Genomic DNA, 26,640 nt, shown 5'->3' with positions numbered 1-26,640 from the left:
TTGAATTTCTTGGGGTGACACTGGTTAACAAAATTATACAGGTTTCAGGTCCACAATTCTACTAAACATCAGTACACTGTTTTGTGTGTTCACCACCCTGTCAAGTCTCTATCACCATTTATCCCCTCATACCCTCCTCCACCTCCCCCTACACCTCTGCCCCTGGTAATCCCCCTGGTAATCCCCACACTGTTGTCCATGTCCATGAGTTTTTTCTCTTTATGATTTCACTCATATGTGGAATATAATTGTAGGGTTGGGGGTTTGGTGGATGAACAAAATGTAACCTTGAGGTATGCATTCTCATGGCCTGGCCAGCCAAGGATCAAAGTATATGTGTGAATAGATAAGGTATGTATAAAAGGGTTGGAACACCACCCTAACTGAATGTATAGTATATGTGTAGCTAGATAAGGTATGCATGATAATGGGTTGGAGAGCCATCCTGAGAGCAACAATGGGTGATATGCCCAAGCATGAATGAGTTTGTTATGATGTATCTCTGCTAAAAACAGTGAGATACAGGAAATATGCTGGGCTTGGCTGTATGGTGAGCAGAGATGGATCTCAGGATTTAATTACCTAAAACACCATGTAACCTAGGGAACTGCTTTACAAATAAATTGGGCAGCACCCAGAGATCTGGAGCATTTGCTCCCTTGCGATGTTCCCCCTCACTCCAAGCAGTGTCTGCTTGTAGTTCATTGTGTTGCAACGACCCCTGGCAGGCTGAGAGAGTCAGCACTGATGAACAAAATAAACTAATAAGCAAAATAGAGACAGACTCATAGATAGAGAGCAAGCTGACAGCTGGGGTGGAGGAGCTGAGTGGGGGCATGGAGGGACTAAGCAAAAAAGTCTGAGATTATTGACTCCGATGTGTCAGCTAGGACTTTTTTGAGTGCTTGGAACTGGATACGCTGAAATAAAATAAATTAATATTTTTAAATGGTAAAAATAAATGAATACTTGCAAGAGGCAAGTTTAAGAGTGGGTTTGGACCTGGTAGGTCCAGGTTCTCACACTCTTGCACCCTCTCTAACCCTCCATCCTAAGTGCCTTTGGGTGGCACTATTCACAGGCATAGTTTCTCTCCCTGCATTGAGAGCCTCCAGCAACTCTGGGCTGATCCACTCATGGGGAAGGGATTCTCCTTCCCTTGGGTTCCATTAAAAGTCAGAGCTTAAAAATGCCATTTGGGTACTGAAATATCAGGGTGAACACTTTGTAAATTATATGATTGTCTAACCACTATGCTGTACACCTGAAACTACTGTAAAATAATATTAAACAAAAAATATCAAAAAATCCCTTTGGCCTGGCTTGGGTCATTCTCATCCTTGAACTCATCAGAGCACCCAGAGTATGGTATGTGACAGTGGTTAGATGTGGGGTCAGCCCTTTTGAACTGCTTGGACTGGAAACAGGTGAGATAAATTCCCAAGGAAAGCTGAGGTGCTGGATTTGGGCGTGAGGACAGACTCTGGTTTGGGCAAAGCAGCAGATTTTACATGACTGGTGTCCCACTGCAGAGGTATGGAATCTGAAGCCCCAAAAAGGAAGGGGTTCACTTCAGGTCAGGAGCTGCTGCTACCCATCCAGTTCTCTTGCTGTCCTCCCACAATGGCAAGAAGCAATTTCACTTGCTGAAAAGGCAACTTCGTTGTTAGTGGTAAACCCCAAGTTCTGCCTTTGGCACTGGGTCCTTGCATCTCCTTCTCTTTGGAAAAGAGGTATAAAAAAAAATCACAATATATTTTGGATTTAGATAACGTTTTTGTTTAATGAACAGCAAGAACCCAAAATAATTTTGTACAATGTATCCTGACCAAAACAATGCTTTCACTTACCCTTAAAAAACCTTTCTCCAGAAGATATGGCAGTTAAACTGAGCTAGTGAATACATCCGGTACCACTTGGCTTTCCTGGACTGGCACCACAGCTCTTGCCAGAAGCTGGGGACTTCATAGAAACTCCTTTCTCTATACCCTTTTAGGATTATGTTTTGCTAATGAAATGAACTCGTGTGAGACTTGCAAAGCAGAAGAAAGCGGAGGCCAATACTCTGATGGTCATGGCAGACAGACAGGAAGGTGCTAAGGTGCCTGGTGTACCCCAGCTATTTCTTAATTTCCTCCACTCCACATCCAGCTCATCCTCCTGATGACTGGCCCTGCTGACCAATTTGGGTGCAAGTTTGGTACTTGGCATCAGGTCTACTGAGGCTGTGGCTTCTACAAACCTTTCCACATGTCACTCTTCACACCCACTTTGGCAAATAGATATGTAGCGATTCTCAAGTTTTTCAGCAAACTCCAACTTGTCCACCAGTGCCAGTGCTTCAAGTACAAATGCTTAAGACAACTTCCTCTGATTCCTGGTGCCTCCCTCCTGGACCTTCTCTTCCCAGTTTGTCATACACCTGTGTGACCTTGAATCCTGTATCAAACCCCTTGTTTCCACAATACTTGTCTTGGCTCTGTTTTCCTCACTGAATGCATACTAAATCATAGGTCAACCACCACCACCACCATTCCATCCCATTTATTCTTGAAAAGATGGAACTGTCAGGAGACCTGCTTCTAACGTAGAACACTGTAGGCATGGATGGGGGGAGGAGGTCTACAGCTGCTATTACTGTTGTTACATCTATTTCCATCAAGGTACCTGAGAAAGCAACCCAATTTCTTCATCTATCTCAAGGTCAGGAAAGATAGGTATTAGCAGACCTAAGCAAGGAGAAACCATTATCCTATGTAAGCCATATCCATTCATTCTGAAGGAAACATATGGATTATGAAACTACTTGACCCTGTGGCCAAGGGTTTGAGGTAAAGAGAAATATCTAAAATCCCTGAGTTTGTTGTTCTGTCTCAACCATGGTCTTAGGATGATGATTATGGAGGCTGCATGGTTATTTCAGGATCTTTCATTACTTTCAGTAGGACCTACATATTGGATTAAGTTCTTTGTGACTTTTGATTTTTCAATTTTATAAACCTAAGACAATGCCATTGCTCTATACTGAAAGGCTACAAGTCACACTTTTAAAAATAAATTTTTAATTGATTTTAGAGAGAGAGAAACATCAATTGGTTGCCTCCTGCACGCGCCCTGACTGGGGATTAAACTCACAACCTGGGTATGTGCCCTGACTGGGAATCAAACCAACAAACTTTTGGTGTACGGGACAACACTCCAACCGAGCCACACCAGCCTGGGCACAAGTCACACTCTTAATGTATTTTCAGCATAAGTAAAATACTTTTGTTCTGTAAAATGTGGCAAAATGTCACTGGAAATTAGATTCAAGGAAGAAATTCTAAAATAAGCAACTCATCATATTACTCTTAAATTTTATTAATGCCTTCCGTTTGTGCATCATTTAAAACAAGATGTGTGCTTTAAAAAGCATTCTTATACATAAACAGATTAAAGGACTGTTGAGGAATCTATCCCTAAAACATGCACATCATTTTTTAGTCATGTACAAGAAAGGGAAATACATTTTAAGTCTTTTTCTTTGGATTAAAGACATTTGGAAATTATTACTCAGGAATGCCAGCTGTTTTCCTGGAACAGATGTGTTTTCCAATAGGAAATGCTGATGTAATTAAAAGGCATTAGTGTTGATAAACAGAACTGGAAAAACATTTGCACTACATAATCACCAGGAAGAGTTCCTGTGGACCTAAAGTACAAGTCAAATAAATGAATCCGGTAGCCTGAATCGAATGGTTTAGATTGAAAAACAGGTAGCATGAGCCAGATTATGTGACATACATATATATATATATATTATATAATATATAATATAATATATATATATACACACACATTTATATATATATACATATATATTATATATATATTCAAGGCACATGACTAGGCTAAACAGGTAGCTGGGTTTTACTGATTAATTTGTTCTTTCACTGGGAAAACAGTCAAATGTAATTTAATTTCCATTTACTGGCACTTATTGATAAATAAATGCAATTAGATCTAGGGCAGCAAATGTCCTTTCAGATACACATTAAAGGTGCATACTAGCTAACAGAAGCCAGAGTAGCCAAAGCAGTATGACTATACTCCAGTTTTCTTACAGTGCATTTAAATGAACATTAAACTGTCTTGTATTGTTTCTATACATCATACCGCCTACTCTCATTTCACAAAAGAATTATTCAAAACTAGGCAATTAAAGAACTTATTAAACCACAGAGGATGCTCAGATTATTATTCAACAGGAGTCAAACCCAAACCCTGCCGTTGACCATTGACTATATTCTGTTTGGGCTTTTCCCAGACTGGAAAAAAATTCCCACACTATCTCCCTTCGTACAGCAAAAATGCCAGCATATTCACTGTGGTTCTCTTTTTTTTCTTTGGCGAGCCAGGGGAATTTGCCTCCCCACTCCTTCCATGACATATTCCATTAACTATACAATTGCCCTAAATATCAACTGAAGAATAATATACAAACAAAATAACCTTCAATAACATTTAAATCATCCTCTCCTCAAATCAACTGCAACGTGGAAACAGAAAATAACAAGCTCTGCGAGGTTTGTAAATGGTCAGAACTTTCTTCTTGAAAGTGAATACTAGGAGGTCAAAGATAATTCCATGTGCTTCCATTGGGCTAGCAAAATGTTCTCCATCTGACTGAGATAAAATGTCTAAGACTTCACCTGCTTGGGCTCTTAGAAGCAAGAAGCACCAACAATTTAATTACAATTCCCCAAATGACAATCATTCTCCATTTATATTGTTTTGAAGCACCTAAAACTCGAGAACAAAACAACAAAAATGAGATGTTAGCAGTACTATCTACGTATCTCTTAAATACTTTTGTGTGCACGTACAAAACACATATCTTTAGTTCTAGTAGGCAGCTCATAAGACCGGTCTTTCCTCCTTGGTGACAGCTTTGTGCAATCACAAACAAAAAGGTTTCTCTAAGTAGATGACAGTAGTTAACCAACAAAACAAACAAAAAGCCCATTATGGCTACTGTTGCAATAAATTGTTCAATGTGAAGTGTATTGAAATAAATTGGTTGACAGGAGAAATATCATTCTGGATGCATAGAATAAGTTTATAAACAGAAAAAAAGAGAGACGGATTGAAAAGACTGGCAGACACCATCTGTCAGTATTAAAAGGCTTAAATCACATAGAGCTTGTAACTCCTTGTTCTCGCATATCCTTGGTTAATGATAACTTTTTCTTCTTTATTTCTATACACAGTTTGGCCATGTAAATCCACCACACAGAGGTGACACAATGATATAGATGAACACCTAGAGGAGGAGGAAGACAATTTTATTTTCTTGAATCTATCATGGCTCCTAAATAATATATAAAGCAACATAAAGACCTACTAACAAATACTGGTTCCATCAGAATAGCACTTGTGTAATAATACAATACAACAATGTAGTATTTTCAGTGACAGAAGTTGAGTTAAAATGATCCTTTTTAATATAATTCTCACTGATTTAAATTCCACTATGATTTCTTCAGTGGGAAAGAAAGCAGTGGGGTTGTTTCTCTTTACTGGAACTAGAAAGAATCTATTTATAAGACCAACTCTTACTGATACATCATTAATAGTCATAAAGATCACAAATTATAATTCCCTTAAAGTATGATTTTACTGTTAAGTACATTCTTAGGTTTTACACATGGATTTTCATTATTAGGATAAAAAATTAAAAAGCATGAGTAGAGACTCTCTACATTTACATTACCTATTAGCAAGAATGTTGTTACTAAACTTTCAGTGGATAATGACAAAATAATTATAATGAACAAACCAAAGGAAAGCTAATGATAAAAGAAAGACAGCAAAAACACTAGTTCTATTATAGATATGTTAGCTCTTTAAAGTAATGTAATTTTAAATTATAATATATTTATTTTTTATTGAATTTATTGGAGTGACATTGGTTTACAAAATTGTATAGTTTTCAAGTGTACATGCTTGCTCATGTTACTACATTCCAAAAAATACATTTATTTTAAACATTAGGTTCACTGTATTAACTTAGTCATTTTGTTTTGCTTTAAATTACATTTTGAGATGTTGAAGTGACTGTTTTTTTTCATTATTCACATGCTTGGGGAAAAAGTTTATAAATTCCATGGTCCCTCCCAAAAGTCATTAAAGTGTTATGCCTTACTTCTCTACAAATGTTGGGGACTGGTTTACAGCAAATTCTGGTTACTAATGAACTGATTAAACTACTCACATCATATTCATTTACACACACACACACACACACACACACAATTACAATTTGATATAAAGTTGACTATTGGCCAGATGAAATATAAGGACTTTTAAGGCTGAAGTACAATATGTTAGGTGAAAATATCTTTTGGCAAAAAACAAACAAACAAAACAAAAAACTCACAAAGATTGATATTGCATTTAGAGTACTGTTCTTTGTGTAGTAAATAATCAATAAAAATGTGAATTTAACAATAAACCAGCTTCATAAATCCATCTACATTCCCAGAGCAAAGAAAAAAGAAAAAAAAGCTGAGGAGCCTAGAATGTGTCACCTGAGGATCCTGAGCAAGAGGACATTTAAGGCCATGACACAATTTCCAATATAACACCAACAGATCTACGGCAGCCCTTCTCTGTTAGGTGGGTCCAGCTGTCTAAGGTGGAGGACCTCCAACAGGGTATGAGAAAAAGTGGAGCCAAGTCAATATCTGCTCAGAGTTAACTTTGGCCTCATGCAAATGAGAAGAAGAAAGGCTACTTTTTCCAGTCACAAAGCACCCACAAAATAAAGCACTCCCCCCTTAGAGCAGCAGCTCTCAAACTTCTGGTACAGGACCACTCCATGCTCTTAAAAATTAGTGAGGACTCTAAAGAGCTCTTGCTTAGGGGTGTTATAACTGTCAACACTTACCACATTAGAAATATATTTTGTTGTTGTTGTTGTTAATCCTCACCCAAGGATATTTTTCCATTGATTTTTATTTATTTATTTTTTAATCCTCACCTGAGGACACTTTTTGCATTCAGAGAGCGAGAGGGAGAGATGGAGGAAGAGAGAGAGAGAGAAACATTGATGTAAGAGAGATGCATCAAGTGGTTGGTTGCCACCCACACAACCCCAACCGGGGCCGGGGACAAACTGCAACCGAGTTACGTGCCCTTATCGGAAACTGAACCCAGGTCTTTCCAGACCGTGGGCTGATGCTCTAACCACTGAGACAAACTGGCCAGGGCTCCATTGATTTTTAGATAGAATAGAAGTGAGGGGGAAGGGGCATTGACATGAGAGAGACACATCAGTTGGTTGCCTCCTGAACTACTCCAACCAGGGCTGGGGATCAAACCTGCAACCCAGGTAAGTGCTCTTGACTGGGAATCAAAACCACTGAGCAAACCGGCCAGGACAGAAATAAAAAAAAATTAAAAATAACTATATAATTCATTTAAAAATAAAAATAATAAATCTATTACATATAAGCATAACTATATTTCTGTGAGGTCAGTTTTATGTGTCAACTTGGCTAAGTTACAGTGTGTTGCTTTACTCTGCACATGTGATTAAAACTCATTATCAGTTGACTTTAAGTAAGGCTGATTATCCTAAATAATCTGACTTAATCAGTTAAAAGGCCTTAAGGGTAATGCTGAGGTTTCTTTGATGAAGAAGAAATGCCGCCTGTCAATTATAGCTTTCCTCCTGCACCAGAGGTCCAGCCTGCCCTACAGATTTTGAACTTGCCTAGCCAGCTCCTGCCATCATGTAAGCTATGTAATTTCCTGTGATATATCTCTTATGTGTCCGGAGAAATTCATGGAGTACATTTGTTAACAAATACAAGTTCCATGAAAAAAAAAAAAGGTTAAACTAAGTATAATAAGAGTTCTTAGAAATTTAAAACATGGTTATAAAACATAAATAAAAGAGCTGGACAGAAGAATGAACACAGCTGAAAATAAATTTAATTTGCTGTAACAGTTAGAATAATTCTCCCAGAATGCAATGCAAAAAGGAGTTTAAACATACTGAAAAGGTTACTAGACATGCAGGATAGTTCAAAGAGGTACAATATCTGTTTACATAGGGGTACCAAAAGGAGGACAGCACATAGACTAATTTATACTTATATGTAAGAGAACTACTAAATAAATATTAGGAAATTGAAGTCATCATATATATTAAAAATATTACATAATAACCTCTTAGTATTTATCCCAGAAATAAAAGAATACTTAATGATAAATGCATTTATCAATGTAATTCAATATATTCATATTAAATGTAAATAGTCACATGATCAATTCAATGGGTACAGAAATATCATTTCCTAAAGTTAAATGCCTATTCCTGTTCAAAAGTTTTAGCAATCTAGAAATGAAACAAAAGTTCTTTAACTTGACAATGAAAATTCAACAAGAATTCATAGTAAATGTCACTCTAAAAAATGAAATATTAGAAGCATTTCAATTAAAACCAGGAACTAAAAAAAGATGCTCATTGATATCATATTTATTCAACACTGCTAGTAAATGCAAGAAAAATATATAATTATATAAAATTGTATATACAGGGTGTGTGTGTATGAATTTGATGAAATTAAAAGTATTGATAGATGTATTATAAATTTACCTCTATAGCAGGGATCAATAAAATACAGCCCATGGCCTATGAGCTATGAATGGTTTTTATACTTTTAAATTGTTGCTTAAAAATAAGAATATGTGACAGAGTGCATGAGGCCCACAAAGCCTAAAATATTTATTATCTGGCACTTGACAGAATGTTTGCTGACTCCTGACCTATAGCATACAGAAGAATCAACTGACAAACTATGACAATTAAGAAGTTGTGTAAATTTGCCAGACATAAAATATATCAATTAGAAAAAAGAAAACAGCAATAAATAGAAAATGGAGTCAACTAAAAAGTGTCCCATTTCAGTAGCAACAAAAACATTAAATATCCAGGAACATCTGAAATGCCTTAAACAACTCCTTACATATAAAAAGTTCTAAATAGGGATATGGTGTTTAAGTAGAGATAATATTTTAATGTGACTTCATAGGAGAACCACTGCCTGGTCATGTGTTTCACTCTTAAAAGTTATATGTAGCTCATTTTAGAGTGCTAATTATTAGAAAGAATCCCAGCACCTAATTTCTTAGAGATTAAAAAATAAAATCACACACAAAAAAGACAAAAACTTACAATTGATATGATGATGATGATGATAGTAAGCTTCAGATTCTTCATACACATAGCTCGGGCAAGATTTCTACTGGTTGTTTTGAAGGTGACAGACTAGGAAAAAAAAAAACATGAATTGTTTGAACCCTGGCATTGACTATGATTGATTTGCAGCAATATCTCCAACTTTTACTTTCATTAATTCTATTTTGTTCCAATGTTCTTTACCTCTTCCCTCTCTTCCTATGTAGAGATGGCAATTCATAATCACTAGTTCCCAAAAGCAGGACTCTGCCAGGTCTATGGTAAGCAGTATGAGGCCATTAGAAAGACTTCCCTCCTTTTTCTTCTCCACCATAGCCACGCACTTGATGTCAAGCACCAGAAGTGGTTCTTCCTGTTAGTGGAAAAGTCTTATCCTCTTGATGCTCCCAATAAGAAAGGCTCCTTCTAAGCCAGTTGGCTACAAACACATTTGCCTATTCTGCCCAGTATAATCCTGGGATTTGGGGCCATAACACCTATTCAATTTCCATAGGAAGATATGTATTTACTTGTATGAGAGCCAAAACCCAAAAAAACTTCACCCCCTTCAGTTATCCATTTTCTTTTGAAACGTCAATTTCTCAGTATCTACTGAACCATTCCCACCAAGACAGGAGCAGTTGAAAACAAGCAAACAATAAAATTCCCTAAAAGCCCAGCAATTCCACTTCTAGATATATATCCAAAAGAGTTGTACACACAAGTTCACCAAAAGACAAAATACAAAAATATTTCCAACTGTACTATTTATCTTATCTCAAAACTGAAAATGATCCAAATGCCCATCAACTGTACTGTGTGGTGAAGAACTCAAAGGGGTCTGACCTTTGCCCTCAGCTCCTAGGAGATAAAATTCTTGTATATGGGCTAGCCAAATAGTAACAATGTGATTTAGGGTGGGGACTAGTGTCACCACAGAAAGACCAAATATGTGATTTACGGTAGAGGCTTTGGGTCAGACATAGAGAAGCTGGAGACTGAAGACAAATCAAGCAAATAGGCAATCAGTCAATTGTGCCTATGTAATAAAACCTCAGTAAAAACTGAACACCAAGGCTTGGGCAAGCTTCCCTGCTTGACAATATTCTATGCATGTTGACACACATCTATGCTGGGAAATTAAGGTGTTCTAACTCCATGAGGACAGAACAGAAGCTCTGGGTTTGGTGCCTCCCTAAACTTCCTGCTACGTGTTTTTTTGCTTTGCTTGAGCTTAATCTGCATCCTTTACCTGTAATAAAGCTTAATGGTGAGTAAAAAAGCTTGCATGGAGTTCTGAGTCCTTCTAGTAAATTATCAAACCTGAAGGTAGTTTGGGAACAAATAATCTTGCAGTTGGTGTCAGAAGTGAGGGTGGTCTTGGGGACTATACCCTCTAAACTGTATAGTTTTTAAATTTTTCAGCTGCCTGAACTCTTTGGAATTACTCACAAACTAAATCACAATAAAGAATTCAAGAAAGAAGAAGATAATGTGGATATAAAAAGTAGTGAGCAATGAAACTAATAAGCCTAAATATAGTTATGTGACTCAATAGGTTGGGGTAGATCCACAATCCTCAAGTCAATATTTGAACACTGACAAATAACTAATTGTTTTAAAATATTATTTTATTATTTATTTTTAAATTAAATTTATTGGGGGGGGGTAACATTAGTTAATAAAATTATATAGGTTTTAGGTGTAAATTCTATGACACATGATCTGTACATTGCATTGTGTGCCTACCACCCAAAGTCAAATCATCCTCCCTCACCATATACTTGACACCCTTCACTACCCCCCACCCCACTTCCCTCTGGTAACCACCATACTGTTGTCTGTGTCTATAAGTTTTTATTTGTTTGTTTTTCTTGTTTGCTCATTTGTTGCTTTCAGTTTTATATCCCACATATGAGTGAAATCATATGGTTCTTGGCTTTTTCTGTTCAAATTGTTCCACTAAGCATGCTATTCTCAAGGTCCATCCACGTTGTCACAAATGGCAGTATTTCATCTTTCCTTTGGCTGAGTACTATTCCACTGTATCTCTGTACCACATCTTCTTTATCCAATCATCTATCGAAGGACATTTTGGTTGTTTCCATGTCTTGGCCACTGTGAATAATGCTGCAATGGATATAGGGGTGCAATATATCTTTGCAAATAAATTTTTCAAATTTTGGGGGCAGATATCTAGCAGAAGGGTTGCTAGGTCATAAGGAAACTCTATTCTTACTTTTTGAGGAACCTCCATACTGTTTTCCATAGTGGCTGTACCAGTTTATATTCCCACCAGCGGTGAATAAAGGTTCCGTTTTCTCCACAATCTCTCCAACACTTTTTATGATTTGTCTTGTTGATAATAGCCATTCGAACAGATGTGAGGTGGTATCTCATTATGGTTTTGATTTGCATCCCAACAGCTAGTGAAGTTGAGCATCCTTTAATATATCTTGGCCATTTGTGTGTCTTCTTGGGAGAAGTGTCTGTTCAGGTCCTCTGCCCATTTTTTAACTGGTTTGTTTGGTGTTGAATTACATGAGTTCTTTTTTTTTTTTTTTTTTATTTACTTATTTTTTTTTATTGATTAATTTTTGTTACAAATGATTCTCCTTTTTTCCCCACTGATTCCCCCCTCCCCCTTCCCTCCCTGCCCCTTCCCCAGATTGTTGTCCATGTCCACTGTTCATGCATACATGCATATAAGTTCTGTGGTTCATGAGTTCTTTATATAGTTTGGATATTAACCCCTTGTTGGAGCTATTGTTTGCAAGTATCTTTTCCCATTTGGTTGACTGCCTTTTTGTTTTGTTGTTGGTTTGTTTTCTGTGCAGAAGCTTTTTAGTTTGATATAGTCCCATTCATTTATTTTTGCCTTTATTTCCCTTAACTTTAAGGTCAAATTCATAAAATCTTCTCTAAGACCAAGGTCCATAAGTTCAGTACCTATGCTTTCTTCTATGTAATTTATTGTTTCAGATATTATATTTAGGTCTTTGGTACATTTTGAATTAAATTTTGTACATGGGGACAAACTATAGTGTAGTTTCATTCTTTTGCACGTGTCTTTCCAAGCTTTCCAATGTTTCCGAGCACCATTTATTGAAGAGGCTTTCTTTTCTTCATTGTATGTTTTTGGCTATTTTGTCAAAAATCACCTGCCCATATATATGAGGTTTTATTTATGGGCTTTCAATTCTGTTCCATTGGTCTGTATGTCTGTGTTTCTGCCAATACCATGTTTTAATTATCGTTGCTCCACAGTATAATTTGAGGTCAGGTAGTGTGATATCTCCAGCTTCATTCTTTTTTTTTTTTATCCTCACCCGAGGATATTTTTCCATTTTTTGTACAGATAGAATGGGAGGGAGAGAGAGGAAGGGAGAGAGAGTGAGAAACATCGACGTGAAGGGACACATCGAGTGGCTGCCACCCGCACGACCAACCAGGGCCGGGGACAAACTGCAACCGAAGTACGTGCCCTTAGCGGGAACCGAACCCGGGTCTCTACGGACCACAGGCCGACGCTCTAACCGCTGAGCCAAACTGGCCAGGGCTCCAGCTTCATTCTTTTTATTTTATTTTATTTATTTATTTTTGTTACAGATGTTTCTCCTTTTTACCCCATTAACACCCTCTTCCCCGTCCTGTCCCCAGCTTTGTTGTCCATATTCATTGGTTATGCGTACGTGCATATAAATTCTGTGGTTTATCTCCCTCCCTCCTTTCTGGGGATTGTCAGTCTGTACCCTACTTCCACGTCTCTGGGACTACCCTGTTCTTCAGACTGTTATGTTCATTATATTCCACAAATAAGTGAGATCATATGATACTTGTCTTTCTCTGTTTGGCTTGTTTCGCTTAAGATAATACTTTCCAGGTCCCTCCATGTCGTCTCAAAGGATAAGAGATCTTTCTTTCTTACAGCTGCATAGTACTTTTTCTCAGGATTGCTTTGGCTATTTGGGGGCCTTTTGTGGTTACATACAAACCTGATGATTTTTTGTTCTATTTCTTTTAAAAATGTCATTGGGATTTTGATGGGGACTGAATTAAATCTGTATATTGCTTTGGGTAATATGAACATTTTAATTATGTTGGTTCTTCCAATTCATAAACATGGAATATCTTTCCATTTCATTGTGTCTTTTTCAAACTCTTTTAATAATGCTTTGTAATTTTCAGTATATAGGTCCTTCACATCCTTCATTAATGTATTCCTAAGCATTTTACACTTTTCGTTGTAATTGCAAAAAGAATTTTTCTTTCATTTCTTTTTCTGAAATTTCATTGTTAGTATACAGGAATGCAGTGTATTTTTGTACATTGATTTTGTATCCTGCAACTTTGCTGTATTTTTTTGTTTTTGTTTTTTCTAATAGATTTTTGGTGGAGTTTTAGAGTTCTCTATGTAAAGAATAATGTCATCTACAAAAAGTGACACTATTACTTCTTCTTTTCCAATTTGGATACCTTTATACCTTTCTTTTGCCTGAATGCTCTGGCTAGGACTTCCAGTACTATGTTGGATAAGAGTGGTGGGAGTGGATTTCCCTGTCTTTGTTCCTGATTATAGAGGGAAAGCTTTCAGTTTTTCACCACTGAATATGACATTACCTGAGGGTTTATCATACATGGCCTTGATTATGTTGAGGTGCTTTCCTTGTATACCTATTAACTGTTTTAATAATAAATGGATGTTGTGTCTTATCAAGTGTTTTTCTGTACCTATTGATAAGATCATATGATTTTTATCCTGTTTTGTTAATGTGATGTATTACATTGATTTGCATATGTTGAGCCATCCTTGTGCTCCTCGAATGAACACCACTTGATCATGATGTATTATTTTTTAATGTACTGTATTTGACTTGCTGTATTTTGCTTAGGATTTTTGCATCTACATTCATCAGACATATAGGTTTGTAATTTTCTTTTTTTGTGTTATCCTTGCCAGGTTTTGGTGTCAGGGTTATATTGACCTTATAAAATGTGTTGGGAATTATTGCCTCCTCTTCGATTTTTCTAGGAGTTTAAGAACTATAGGTTTTAAATCTTCTTTGAATGTTTGGTACAATTCACTAATGAAGCCATCTGGTCCTGGACTTTTTTGGGTGGGGAGGTTTGTGATGGTTGTTTCAATTTCCTCACTGTTGATCGGTCTATTTAGATTTTCCAATTCTTCATGATTCAGTCTAGGACGGTTATATATTTCTAGAAACTTATCCATTTCTTCTAGGTTATTGAATTTGTTGGTATATGGTCTTATAGTATTCTAGTATGATCCTTTGTATTTCTGTAATATCTATTGTAACTTTTCCTCTTTTATTTCTGGTTTTGTTTATATGAATCTTTTCTCTTATATTAGCAATAAATATTAGAAAATGAAACTGCCCAATTACAATAGGATACAAAAGAATGACATTCTCAAGGGTAAATTTCATAAAATCTGTATGAGACCTGTATACCAAAAACTAAAAAACATTGTTGAGAAATGTAAAGAAATCCTACACAAAAGCAGAAATGTTTATGGATAGGAAGACTCAGTTGTATCAAGATACCAATGCTCTTTAAATTTACCTACAGATTAAATGCAACCACAATCAAAGCTAAAATATTTCTTTAAAGACAAAAAATAACAAGCTTACTCTGAAATATAAATGGAAATGCAAAGGACCTTAAACAGTGAAAACAATACTGGAGAAGAACATAGTTGGAAGACTTAGGGAATTCTATAAAGCTACAATTATCAATACATTGTGGTATTGGCATATAGGTAGATAAACAGCTCAATAAAATAATATAGAGAATCCGAAATTAAAGCTCCATAGAGGAGAACGTATAAACAAATTTTGGTAGGTAGATTAATACAATTGAATAGTAGAAAACAATAAAAAAAAGAATAAACTATTACTACATCTAACGATGTGGATAAATCTCATAGGTATAATAGTGAGCAAAAGAGGCCAGACACAAAAGAGTACATAACATATGATTTCATTTCTATACATTTTAAAAACAGGCAAAATATTGTATAGAGTGATGTAAATCAGAAAAATGATAATAGTGTCAACAATAAAATAAAGTTAAAAAAATGGTTATCTCTATTGGGAATTACTAAATGGAAGGGCATGAGCCAACCTTCTGAAGTGTTTGAAATGTTTCATATCTTGCCCAGCCAGTTTGGCTCAGTGGTTGAGCGTCGACCCATGCACCAAGAGGTTGCTGGTTCGATTCCCGGTCAGGGCACATGCCCAGGTTGTGGGCCAAATCCCTAGTGGGGATATGCAGGAGGAAGCCAATTGATGTTCTCTTTTATCGATGTTTCTATCTCTCTCTCCCTCTCCCTTCCTCTCTCTCTAAAATCAATAAAGAAAAAAAAAAGAAATGTTTCATATCTTGATCTAGGTGGTGGTTACATGGGTATAGACATATGTAAAAAACAACTGAACTGTACACTTATTAAAAACAATGTATTGTACTTGCTGTACTTTATTGTATGTATGTTATTCCTCCAGAAATAGAGACACCTGTTAGTTAATTAGCCCCTTTTGTTATCCTGGGACATACAGTCAACAAAATTAAGAAGACTTTCACTTGGAAAGTACAAAGTATATTAGTATAGGTCAAATAAAGACCACTCCAATCTTAATCTTAGGATTAAGAATAGCTAAGAGATAGACTGGACGTACCAAAGAATTCATTGGTCTGCAGATCTGGGATCAGATACTTCTTTCCCCTCTTCACACACCAGCATTGGGTTATAAAGTGAGCCATTATAGAACTCTGGAGTTTTGAATTCCTGTATGGTGCCACCCTTCCTCCAATTACCATGTTGTTTGATGAAAAAACCTGTTATCCTTCTAAGATCTACTGTTAATAAATGTCCCTGGAAAACTAATAACAATAAACATTTAAATAGCTCTTCCTATGTACCAGAAACTGTGTCAGGCACTTAGCATGCATTATTTTATTTAAGCGCCAAAACACTATGAAGTAGGTACATCTCCATTTTACAGATGACTGAGGCACAATTAAGTAACTTTCCTGAGGTTACACAACTAGTAAGTGGCAGAGATGGGATTCAATCCTAGGTAGCCAGACTCTAGAGCTTGTGCTATTAACTATTACAAATCTAGCTGCCAGTGAGAATGAACTTGAGCACTCAATGATCTGTTTCAAAAGGTAAACTTCCACTTTGCATTTAAACCTGTAATTGTACAGACCCAAGTTGTAATCTCTGCCCTCTTTCAATTCAATATCATCTTTCCTCAAAACAATCCACTAACCAGATGGAGAATGCAAAGATACACGTAATTGTAGAATAAGTAGGTCATGGGGACACGACTCCTTTAAGGCTCAGTGGCCTTTTCTAATCCCTGCCTCTTGCTTGATATAAGGAAAGCTTATGCTGTCACAGTAAGCAAGAAAGTGACTGAACTGTCCAGGTTTCAGGATTCATACTGGGTCACAAGTGGCATGAAAATTTATTTTTTCATGTTGTACAAAATGTACAGAGGAGAACAGACTGCTATGTGCAGTTGAGGTACTAAACTATATAGGCATCATAAGTTTTAAAAATTGTTTCTGTAAACTGAGTATGTTTTCCAAACCAAAGTTTCCTTAATGGTTATTAATGGGTCATGGCTTTTTTCCCCCTCACTGTTATCCTCATAATTACAATGTAATCATATAATGGAGGTCAGAATAAAAAATACTACAGTACTGAATTTAATACCATTCCCTATTAAGTTAGCCATCAACCAGTTTCTCTACTTTACATCTTGTACTTACCGAATCCACGAGATTTTCTGTTTTATCTATCAATAATTCCAGTCTTTCTCCACGCTGAGCTACCAGATCTAAAAATGTTGGAAAAACAGAAAATATCATGTTTATATTAAAGATGTACTATTTTTTGTCTTTGTTTTAAACCAAATCTGATTCTCATTATAGTTGGTACTCTTAAGAACTCATATTTACTAGAGAAGCACTTCTATGTTTAAGTAATAAAAGACATTAGTAAAACATATCAACTAAAGTGGGGGTTGGCAGTTTGCTTTCTGTAAAAGGCCAGATACTAAATATTTTAGGCTTTCTAGGCCAAACAGTCTCAGTTGCAATCATTCAACTCTGTCAGACATAGACAATATGTAAACAAATGGGTATGACTATGTTCCAAGGAAACTTTATGTAGAAAAATAGGCCCGATTTGATCCAAGGGATGTAGTTTTCAAAATCCTAAATTAAGGGTATAATCTGAGAGAGAGAGAGAAAAAGAACCCACCAAAATGAGTGAGAGTTGGACACTTCAAGAATTGTGGTGTGAGGAGCTCCACAGACCCTCTCTCCAACAAAAAAAACAAACAAACTATAACTGGTAAAAATTATAAAAACAAGCAAACAAACAACAGCCATTTAGTCTCTGAGCCCTGGCCAGTGTGACGCAGTTGGTTGAGTGCCGTCCCGTGCACTGAAAGGTCGCCGATTCAATTCCCCGTCAGCTCACGTGTCCAGATTGCAGGTTTGGTACCCAGTTGGAGTGCGTACAGGAGGCAACTGATTGATGTTTCTCTGTGACATCAATGTTTCTCTCTCTCTTTTATCCTCCCCCTTCCTCTCTCTCTCTCTAAAATGAATAAAAACATAAAGTCTCTGAAAACTGTGAATGTCCTAAGGACATACAGCAAGTGAAGAAACGTTTACACAGGACAATCAACTAATTCTCAGTAAGAACAGTGAGAGTCTATGGCATTTAGACCATCACCTGCTCCATACCTCAGCTCAGTGAGATGGAAGCTCTACTCCTGATAAGTAAAGCCTCGGGATTCTCTTCCTCCTCAGGCCACAGTCAAAGACTATGCTTTCTCCCTAGGAGAGGCAAGTCGGGGCAGGTTGTCACCCTTTCTCCTCCCATCCTGCCCTGAGGTTAAATGATGCAGAAGTTCTATTCCAGCAGGGCATGGTTGATAGGTCTGAGGCTACCTTTCTTTACCTAACTCCAACACATAGAGAAGATTCTCTACTTTAGGTGGCAGGCCAAGAATACTGGGCCCTGAGTGCCCCTGTCTTGACTTACTCATGGAGCAGAGGTTCCATGCCAGGAGACACAAGCCAAGAAGACCATGGTTACCAAGCACTCCATAGGCAGAGCAAGTGTGTCACTCCCAAGAGAAGCAGTCCACTGTCCCTATCCATAGCTCTAGAGCAGTGGCTCAGAAACTGTTCTCAGGTGGAGAGGCACGTCTTAAGAACAGAGAGGTTCCCCTAAGAGCACAGACTTTATTTGGAATGGAGTATGGGGAAGTTTAAGTCTAAGAGTGTTGTCAAAAACAAAGATTTTGGCCCTGGCCGGTTTGGCTCAGCGGTTAGAGTGTTGGCCTGCGGTCCGGAGAGACCCGGGTTCGGTTCCCGCTAAGGGTACATACCTCGGTCGCAGTTTGTCCCCGGTCCTGGTTGGGTCGTACAGATGGCAACCACTCGATGTGTCCCTTTCACGTTGATGTTTCTCTCTCTCTCTCTCTCTCTCTCTCTCTCTCTCTCTCCCTCCCTCCCTCCCTCCCTCCCACTCTATCTGAACAAAATATCAAAAAATGTCCTTGGGTGAGGATAAAAAAAAACAAAACAGAGATTTTGGAGGTAAGCAATTAAGACGTAGCTGGTAGCATCATGAGAACCACAAGTTAAGCTATAGGCCAGCTAGAAGTTTAACAGAGTACCAGGGAAGAGACAGCTAAGAAGAACCCTTCTGAGGTCAGAACAAACATCTAAGACTGGCTACAAAGACAAGGGAGCCCAAATCTAATTAGATCAGTCTGGAGCCATTTATGTCTGGGGAACTGTTGGAAAAAAAATAGAGCAATTAGCCTGCAATTAGTGAAGGCTAACAGCTGGGTGAGACATCAACAGAGGCAGAGCAGCTAGAAGCATAACAGGGAGATCAAGAAGAGACAATTAAAATAAGCCATGTCATTTCAGGTGACCGTGTATGCCCAAGGTTGTTCCCTCTGAGAAGTGACATTAGAGGCTAAACACTATAGGAAAACGGGCTTTAGAGAGTTAAAGGCCAGCACAATCACTAAACAAATAAATCAGCAAACAACAAACTCTGGGGGTTGGAAATTAGTATCCAGAGTTGCTACAATATATTATCTAAAATGTCCAGTTTTCAACAAACAGTTGAGATATGAAAACAAACAGGAAAGCGTGACCCATACACAGCAAAAAGCAGAGATTAGAAATTCACTCTGAGGGTGCTCAGCTGTGGAATGAAATTAGAAATCAATAACAGAAGAAAAATATATGGGATGAAGTCAAAGCAGTGTATAGAAGGAAATTTATAGCAGGGATTATATAAGGAAATTAAACACCCATATTAAAGAGAAAATATTATAGACTGAATTATGTCCTACCCCAACTAAATTCATATACTGAAGCCTTGAAGGCCTAACCACAACTGTGATGGTATTTGGACATGGGACCTTTGGGAGATCATTAAGTTTAGATGAGAACATGAGGTCTCTGTCTCTCTCTCTTACCCCCACGCCTACTCAAAGACACAGTAACAAAGCAGCAATCTATAAGCCAGGAAAAGAGTTCTCACTAGAGGGAAGGACATAATACAGATTAGAGCAGACAAAATTAAATACAGAACAGAAAAAAAAGAGAAAAATCAATAAAACCGAAAGTAGATTAAAGAAATTTGACAAATCTGCCCTGGCCAGCTTGGCACAGTGGTTAGAGCATCAGCCTGTGGTCCAGAGAGACCCAGGTTCGGTTCCCACTAAGGGCACATACCTCGGTTGCAGTTTGTCCCCCGGCCCTGGTTGGGTCGTGCGGGAGGCAGCCACTCGACGAGTCTCTTTCACGTCGATGTTTCTCTCTCTCTCTTCCTCTCTCTCCCTCCCACTCTATCTGATCAAAAAATGGAAAAATGTCCTCGGGTAAGGATAAAAAAATTTTTATTTTGACAAATCTACAAAAACTAACCAAGAAAAAAAGAGAAGATTCAAATTACTAAAAGAATCACTATCAACTTCACAGAAATTAGAGGGACCCTAAGGGAATACTATGAACAAAAGTATTTCAACACATTAGATAACTTAGATAAAATAAATTCCTCGAAAAACATAAACCACCAAAACAGACTCAAGAAGAAATAGAAAATCTGAATTATACTTATACAAATTAAATACAAAACAGAGAGTGAATCAGTAATATTAAAATGTTGCACAAAGAAAGGCCCAGACCCAGATGGCTTCAAAGGTGAATTCTACTAAACACTTCAAGAAGAATTAATATTAATTTTTCACAAACTCCTCCAAAAATAGAAAAGGAGGGAACATTTCTCAACTTATCCTATAAGGCCAGTATTACTCTGGTATCAAAACCAGACAAAGACATCACAAGAAAAGAAAACAACAGATTAATATCTCTTATGAATATAGACATAAAAATCTCCAATAAAATACTATTTAACCCTTATTTTTATTGTCTAGATTAGCACTGGCCAATATAAATATAACACAAGCTACATGTGATTTTGTAATAGCCATTGGTAATCAGTGAGATTTTACATAGCTGCCTTAGATCTCTGGAGTCTTGCAGATGTCCTGTCTAGCTAATCCTTCTAGGTTGCTAGTGACCAGATAGTTTGTGCTCACATGATCATCTGTATTCCTGTTATACAGGACTGACTGAAATGACAATTGGATCAAGCAAAAAAGGGATTAAGAGTCAAACTCGGGAGAAACTAAGGCAGTGTGTGGAAGGACTCAGAACATGTGAGAATTCCTTAAATAAAAATTTATTAACTTTAAATAAATTGTGCCTATGTTACAAATAATAAAAACCCTTTACACTTAAAAAAATACTAGCACTATAAATCCAGCAATATGAAAAAGTGGCATTTATTTTAGAAATGCAATATTGATTTAAAATCCAAAATCAATGATTGTAATATACTGTATTAACAGAATAAAGGGAAAAAAGATGTATGATCATTTCAATAGATGCAAAGGACCACTTGACAAAAATCCAACACCTTCTCATTATAAACCACTTAACACGTAGGAAATAGAAGGGAACTTCTTAAACCTGATAAAGGGCACCTATAAAAGAACCCCTGCTAACATGATATTTAATTGTGAAAGACTTCCTAAGATCTCCCTAAGATCAGGAATAAAACACTTTTTTTTTTTATCCTCATCTGAGGACATTTTTCCATTTTGTTGTTCAGAGAGTGGAAGGGGGAGAGAGAGAGAAACATCAACGTGAAAGGGACACATAGAGTGGCTGCCACCCACAGAACCCAACCAAGGCCAGGGACAAACTGCAACCGAGGTACATGCCCTTAGCGGGAACCAAACCAGGGTCTCTCAGGACCGCAGGCCAATGCTTTAACCACTGAGCCAAACCAGCCAGGGCAGAAATAAGACACTTTTATTTGCCACTTTTATTATACCGGAAGTTCTAGAGAAGGCAACTGGGTAGGAAAAAGAAATGAATGGTATCCAGATTATTAAGGAAGAATTAAACCTATCTTTATTTTCAAAATGTATGATCCTGTATATAGACAATCATAAGTAATCCACTAAAAAGCTTTTAGAACTAATAAATGAGTTCTATAAAGTTCCACAATATAAGGTCAGTATACAAAAGTCATAAGAAATCCAAAAATGGAAGAGAAAAATTCCATTTACAATAGCATAAAAAAATAAAATACTTGAAAATAAGACAAGAAGAATGTTAGAAGAGAGATACTATTAAAGAGAAATTATTCTGACACTTGTCAAAATGGTAAGGAAGACTTTATTCAAGACTATAGCAATAGGGGTCAAGACTATCACAAGAGGGGGAAGAGATTGAGCTCAACTCTGAATATACCAAGGACAAGTGGGAAATGCTAGCATTATGGCAGCCCTGCTACGGAATGGCACTTTGTCCATGGTGGGTTCCCACCTTGCACCCTGAGCTGCCAGGATAGGCTCCTACCACCAGCAGCCCTGAACTGGAATAAGTGGATTGGAAAATAGTTTTACTTGTTTTTATTCATCTTTCTTAAATGTATGAATAGCACATATTTATTTCAATGTTTAATAGAAGTGTTTGTGGTCTTTATTTAAGTTTGGTGATGTTTTTGTGACCAAAATTATACTGTAGGAACTTAATTCCTGTTTATCTCAATTAGCCTAAGGTAAAATGGGTTTCATTATATATTGTTTCTCTTAAAGTTGCAGTTTCCAAGAAGCTCCTGAAGACATTAAGTGAGGACTTATTGTACACCACTCAAAAAAAAATTAACTTGAAATGGATTAAAGACTTAAATGTAAGACCTGAAACCATAAAACTCTTAGAACATAACATGGGAAGAAGGTCCTTGACATTGGTTTTTGTAATAATGTTTAGGATATGACACCAAAGCACAAGCAAAAAAAGCAAATATCAACAAGTGGGGCTACATCAAACTAAAAAGCTTCTGCACAGCAAAAGAAACAATCAACAAAATGAAAATACAACCTACAGAATGGGAGAAAATATTTACAAACCATATATTGGATAAGAGGTTAATATCTAAAATATATAAATACTTCATACAACTCTAATATACACACACAAAACAAAACAAGCAAGCTGTTAAAAACGGGCAGAGGAACTGAAGAGACATTTTTCCAAAGACATACAATGACCAACAGGTACATAAAAAGACACTCAACATCACTATCATTAGGAACAAGTAAATAAAAACCACAATGAGGGAAGGGGAGGCCACAGGTGGAGCCAGTATGCAGTATGGCCAGAGGCCTCCAAGGGCTATCTTCCGATTGAGCAGCTGGAATGTGTTCAGTGTAGGCTTTGTGCCACAAGCCACGTCAGTCCCTCCTTGCCTCCCTCACTGCTAATCCCCAAGGCTCTGGGCTGCTCTGCTCTCCAGATCTCACCCTACCCTGCCCATGTGCAGCTCAAGGACAGGCAATGAGATTTGCAGATGCAAAGCAATGTCAACAAAACCACCCTCCAGCCTGGAAAAAAAAAAAAAAAAAGAAAGGAAGAAAGAAAGAAAACTGGCACCTCTTTGAATGGCTAGCACCAAGAAGACAAGAGATAACAAGTGTTGGGAAGCATGTGGAAAAAAGGAAATCCTTTTGCTCTGTTGGTGGAAATGTTAATTGGTTCAGCCAGGTTTCTCAAACAATTAAAAATACAACTACCATATGATCTAGCAATTCCATTTCTGGGTATATATCCAAAGGAAATAAAAATAGGATCTTGAATAGCTATCTGCACTCCCATGTTTACTGCAGCACTATTCACAATAGCCAAGACATGTAAACAACAGAAGTGTCCATCAATGGATAAAGAACATGTGATACACACACACACCACTGAAATATTATTGAGCCACCAGAAAGAAGGAAATTCTGCAACAACATGGATAGATCTCGGGGGTACTATGCTTAGTGAAATATACCAGACAGAGAAAGACAAATATTGTATATTATTTATATATGGAATCTACAAATGTCAAACTTGTAGAAACATAGAGTAGAATGGTTGTTACCAAGGGATGGGGTTTGGAAAAAACTGGGGAGATGTTGTTAAAGGGTACAAACTTGCAACTAGAAGATGAGTAAGTTATGGAGATCTAATGCACAGCACACCAATTATAATCAACAATACTGAAAAGAGGGAACATCTATAATAATCTCAACAAAAATATATAAAGGAATAAAAATAAAATGCATTATATATGTTAAAAAATAAAATGTAAGGATTTTGCATTGCAAATATAAAGTCATTGAATTTAAATATTCTTCAAAAAATCAATACTGTATTATATACTTCAAAGTTGCTAAGAGATTAGATCTTAAAAGTTTTCAACACACAAAAAAAGTAATTTATGTAACAGATGTTAGCTGAAACTAAGGTGGTAATCATACTGCAATATATAAATGTATCAAATCAACATGTTGTACACCTTAAATTCACAGGATCTTGTATGTAAATTATAGCTCAATAATGAAAAAAAAAGGACAAGTGGGGATTTATAGCCAATGAGCAGAGTGAAGGGGTGGTCAGTGCATGGAAAATTACTAGGAAGAGAAATCAAGGGTAGGAGAATCTTGCTAAACTGGCCTAAAGGATCTCCTCAAGGCAGGCCAAAGATTTACACATCAAAGGTATGGGATAAAGAACTTTGACCAGCTATCAAGGGTAATCAGATATCAAAGGTAGGGGGTTGACTTAGCAGGATTCTTTGCTAAAACTGGTTTAGGCAAGCCAAGGACACAGCCCAAGGATGAAGCCTAGTCAAACACAGGGCTCAGAAGAGCCTGTTTAACCTTTGGTCAAGCATGGTCTTTGTCACGTAAGACTTGCACACTGAAAACTCAAAACATTGTTGAAAAAAACTTAAAGAAAACCTAACTCAATGAAAAGGCATCTCATGTCCATGGATCAGAAGTTTAATATTGTTAACTGGCAATAATACACAAACTGATCTACAGATTTAGCACGATACCTATCAAAATGCCAGCTATTTTGATTTCAGAAACTGACAAGCTCACCTTAAAATTGTTATGGAAGTGATAGGTACTCAGAATAGCTAAAGCAATCTTAAAAAAGAAAAACAAAGTTGGAAGACTCATACTTCCTGATTATAAAACTTATTACAAATTTACAATAATCATGACAGTGTGGTACTGGTGTAAACACAGACATATAGTACTGGCACAGAACTGAGAGTCCAGATAAACCCACACATATATAGATAATTGATTATTTATAAGGATGCTAAGACTACTCAATGGGAAAATAAAAATATTTTCAACAAATGGTGTTAGGACAACTGGATATACACATTTGAGGGAATTAAGTTAGACCCCTTCCTTACTTTATACACAAACACTAACTCAAAATAGATCACAGACCAAATTAAATAGCTATAAAACTCTTAGAAGAAAACAAAGGAGTAAATCTTTGTGACCTTGGCTTAGGCAATGGTCTCAAATATAACATCCAAAGGAGAAGCAAAAAAAATAATAATAATAAATTGGACTTCATCAAAATTAAAAACTTCTGTGGTTCAAAGATCACCATCAAAAAAGTAAAAAGAGCCCTGGCCTGTTTGGCTCAGCAGTTAGAGCACCAGCCTGTGGACCAATGAGTCACGGGTTTGAATCCAGTCAAGGGAAAGTACTTCTAGTAGGATTTGTCCCCGGCCCTTGACGGGGTCGTACAGGAGGCAACCAGTTGATGTGTCTCTCATATTCATGTTTCTTTTTCTTTCTATCTCCCTCCCAATTCTATCTAAAGATAAATGGAAAAATATCCTTGAGTGAGGATAACAACAAAAAGTGAAAAGACAACCTATAGAATATGAGACAGTATTTGTAAATCATTTGTCTCATAAGGGTGTAGTATCCAGAGTATACAAAGAACTCTTACAGCTCAACAATAAAAAGACAATCCACTTAAAAAATGACAATGGATCTTAAATAGACATTTCTCCAAAAACATACAAATGGTCCTTTAGCACATGAAAAGATCCTCAACATCATTAGTCACCAGGGAAATGCAAATAGAAACCACAATAAGATACCATTATATACATACTAAATTGGTATAATAAAAAAAATAATAAAATTTGGCAAGGATATGAAAAAACTGGAATCCTCATGCATTGCTACTGGGAATGTACAATGGTGTAGCCACTTTAGGAAAGTTTGGCCTTACTAAAAATGTTAAACATGCCAGGGGAGGTGGGGGTGCAGACTGGGTGGAGGTAGGCAAAGTGGGGGGATGGGGGACATCTGTAATAGTGTCAACTATATGTAACAAAAATAAATAAATTTTAAAAAATAGTTTTAAAAAAATTAAATTTAAAAAAGAAAGAAAAAAATATCAAGCATGGAGTTCCCATGTGACACAGCAATTCTACTCCTAGAGCAGAACTGAAAACATATGCTCACACAACAACTTGTAAACTAATGTTCACAGAAGCAGTATTCATAACCAAAAAGTAGAAACCACCAAAATGTCCATCAACTAACAGATAAATAAAATGTATCAAAACAATGGAATATTCAGCCATAACAAGGAACGAAGTACTGTTAACATGCTACAACATGAACCTCAAAATCATTATGCTAAGTGAAAAAAGCCAAAATACAAAAGGCCACATATTATATGATTCCATTTATATGAAATGTCCAGAAAAGTCAAATCTATACAGACGGAAAGGAGGTTAATAGTTCCTTAGGTCTGAAGGTTGAGGGGAAAAGAAGAGTGACTGACTAAATGGGTACAGGATTTTTGGGAGGAGGTGATAAAAATGTTCTAAAATTGATTGTGGTGATGGTTGCACAACTCTGATTAGAGTAAAATAAGGACATGATTGGTAACCTATGCTG

At 36.8% G+C, this 26,640-nt stretch overlaps 1 protein-coding gene across 1 annotated transcript in view; it reads right to left on the bottom strand.

Moving 5' to 3' along the window:
• Positions 1-3,352: 3,352 nt before the first annotated feature.
• VAMP7 (vesicle associated membrane protein 7) overlaps positions 3,353-26,640 on the bottom strand; it is a 44,007-nt gene continuing 20,719 nt past the window's right edge. Inside the window, exons 6-8 of the mRNA XM_036271407.1 lie at positions 17,024-17,091; positions 9,224-9,316; positions 3,353-5,302 (exon numbers count right to left, since the gene is read on the bottom strand). Of these exons, the coding sequence (XP_036127300.1) occupies positions 5,240-5,302; positions 9,224-9,316; positions 17,024-17,091 (224 nt within the window). The 3' untranslated portion in view covers positions 3,353-5,239. The remainder of the gene's footprint in view (positions 5,303-9,223; positions 9,317-17,023; positions 17,092-26,640) is intronic.

Source organism: Molossus molossus, unplaced genomic scaffold (assembly GCF_014108415.1).
Source record: "Molossus molossus isolate mMolMol1 unplaced genomic scaffold, mMolMol1.p scaffold_m16_p_2, whole genome shotgun sequence".
Taxonomy (NCBI): domain Eukaryota; kingdom Metazoa; phylum Chordata; class Mammalia; order Chiroptera; family Molossidae; genus Molossus; species Molossus molossus.
Note: the sequence above shows the minus strand (reverse complement) of the source record. Positions and strands in the feature narration are given on the sequence as shown.